At 38.9% G+C, this 1465-nt stretch overlaps 1 protein-coding gene across 1 annotated transcript in view; it reads left to right on the top strand.

The window, feature by feature from the left end:
• Positions 1-933: 933 nt before the first annotated feature.
• LOC110029611 (subtilisin-like protease SBT1.2) overlaps positions 934-1465 on the top strand; it is a gene marked incomplete in the record, with an annotated part of 2605 nt that continues 2073 nt past the window's right edge. The window contains 1 exon segment of the mRNA XM_020731980.1: positions 934-1452. Within this exon segment, the coding sequence (XP_020587639.1) occupies positions 1268-1452 (185 nt within the window).

Below are 1465 nucleotides of genomic sequence, written 5' to 3' on the forward strand. Positions count from 1 at the left end.
GTTTTTAACAAAAAAAATTTTTCCCCCCCCCCCCCCCCCCCCCCAAATTTAAATGAACTCCAATCAAATTGAATTTTAACTAATTTGAACAATTTTGACTAAGCTATGAGTTTAATAAACAATATATGAATAAAAAAGAGATTGTTACTCGGGCTCCATTTGAGTCAATGATGTGATTTCGCATCGCACTTTCAAGAACTAGACAAAACCATGTATTGTCTGTTTTTTCAAAAAAAACTATAGTGTGAGGTTTCATTTTGCAGCTTAATTTAACTAACTGTGGTTGTCCAAAAGTTACAGTCTGACATTTTGAAAATAAAATAGATTTATAATAGTCACTACAACTTTTTAAATAACAATTTCTTATGCAATAGCTTTAACTGTTTCTTCAAACAACAATAACTGTTCCAAACTCTTTAAGTAGTATTTGGTAGCATTATTTAAACTCAATTTAAGCATGGATTCAAGTTAAATCCAGCCAAACATAAAAAATATACAAATTACTTCCAACACTGTTATTTTTGTCTTAAATTTTTGTGTTTCGTCCCAAAATAAGGATTGTTCGTCCAAAATATGAATTTACTAAGTTGGATTTAAAAATTAACTCTATTATCTGAGCGATCTCCAAATCTAAACTTTTAATAGATTTGATAAATCCTACTTAACCTAAAATAAAGGTGCCCCCAAACACTAAGGGCCTGTTTGGGGCAGCTTATAAGTGTGGGGGTATTTTGAAAAACGACGCGGTACCGTTTGGATCGCGTGTTTTGCCCCTATATCCGAAAACGTGGTTAAATTTTTACACTAAACCCCGCAGTCGACCCGTGGGCCGCGTTTCAGGATAAGCTGCTTATTCTGAAACGCATAAGCCGCCCCAAATGCACCCTTAAGGTTATTTCACCCAAAACTAAATTTTAAATTATAATTTTTCAAATAAATATATATACCGCGTAGCCGTTCAAACAGCCTCCACAACATACTATTTTCACCTCTTCATTACGAGGTAATGGTTTCCTCCACCACAGAGAAGCAACATAAGAGAGACAACAACCTGTACCTCCTCCTCCTCCTCCTTTTCTCCCTCTTTCTTCTCCCTCATCATACAATAATAAGAGCATTCACCAACAGAACCAGTTCCAAATCTCTCGGAACCAACAAATCAATTCTCACTTCTTCAACCGTTACACATTTTTTCTCACCACTATAAATCCTACCTCATTTCAAGCTCCGCTTCTCCGCCCGAATCCGCCGCCGGCCACCATCCACAATGTCGCCGCAGAAGCTCTCCAGCTTCTCTTTCCTTTTTCTTCTCAAAGTTCTCATCTTTCTCCTCCACAGCACCAGCTCTGCCTCCACCGCCGGCGATTTTCCCAACTCCAGCCTGAAACGCTTCATCATATCCGTCCGCCGCCCTGCAGCCGTCAGCCATGAGAAGAGCCGGGAGTGGCACGACTCATTGTTGTCG

The sequence above is a fragment of the Phalaenopsis equestris genome, unplaced genomic scaffold (genome assembly GCF_001263595.1).
Source record: "Phalaenopsis equestris unplaced genomic scaffold, ASM126359v1 Scaffold000598, whole genome shotgun sequence".
Lineage (NCBI taxonomy): Eukaryota > Viridiplantae > Streptophyta > Magnoliopsida > Asparagales > Orchidaceae > Phalaenopsis > Phalaenopsis equestris.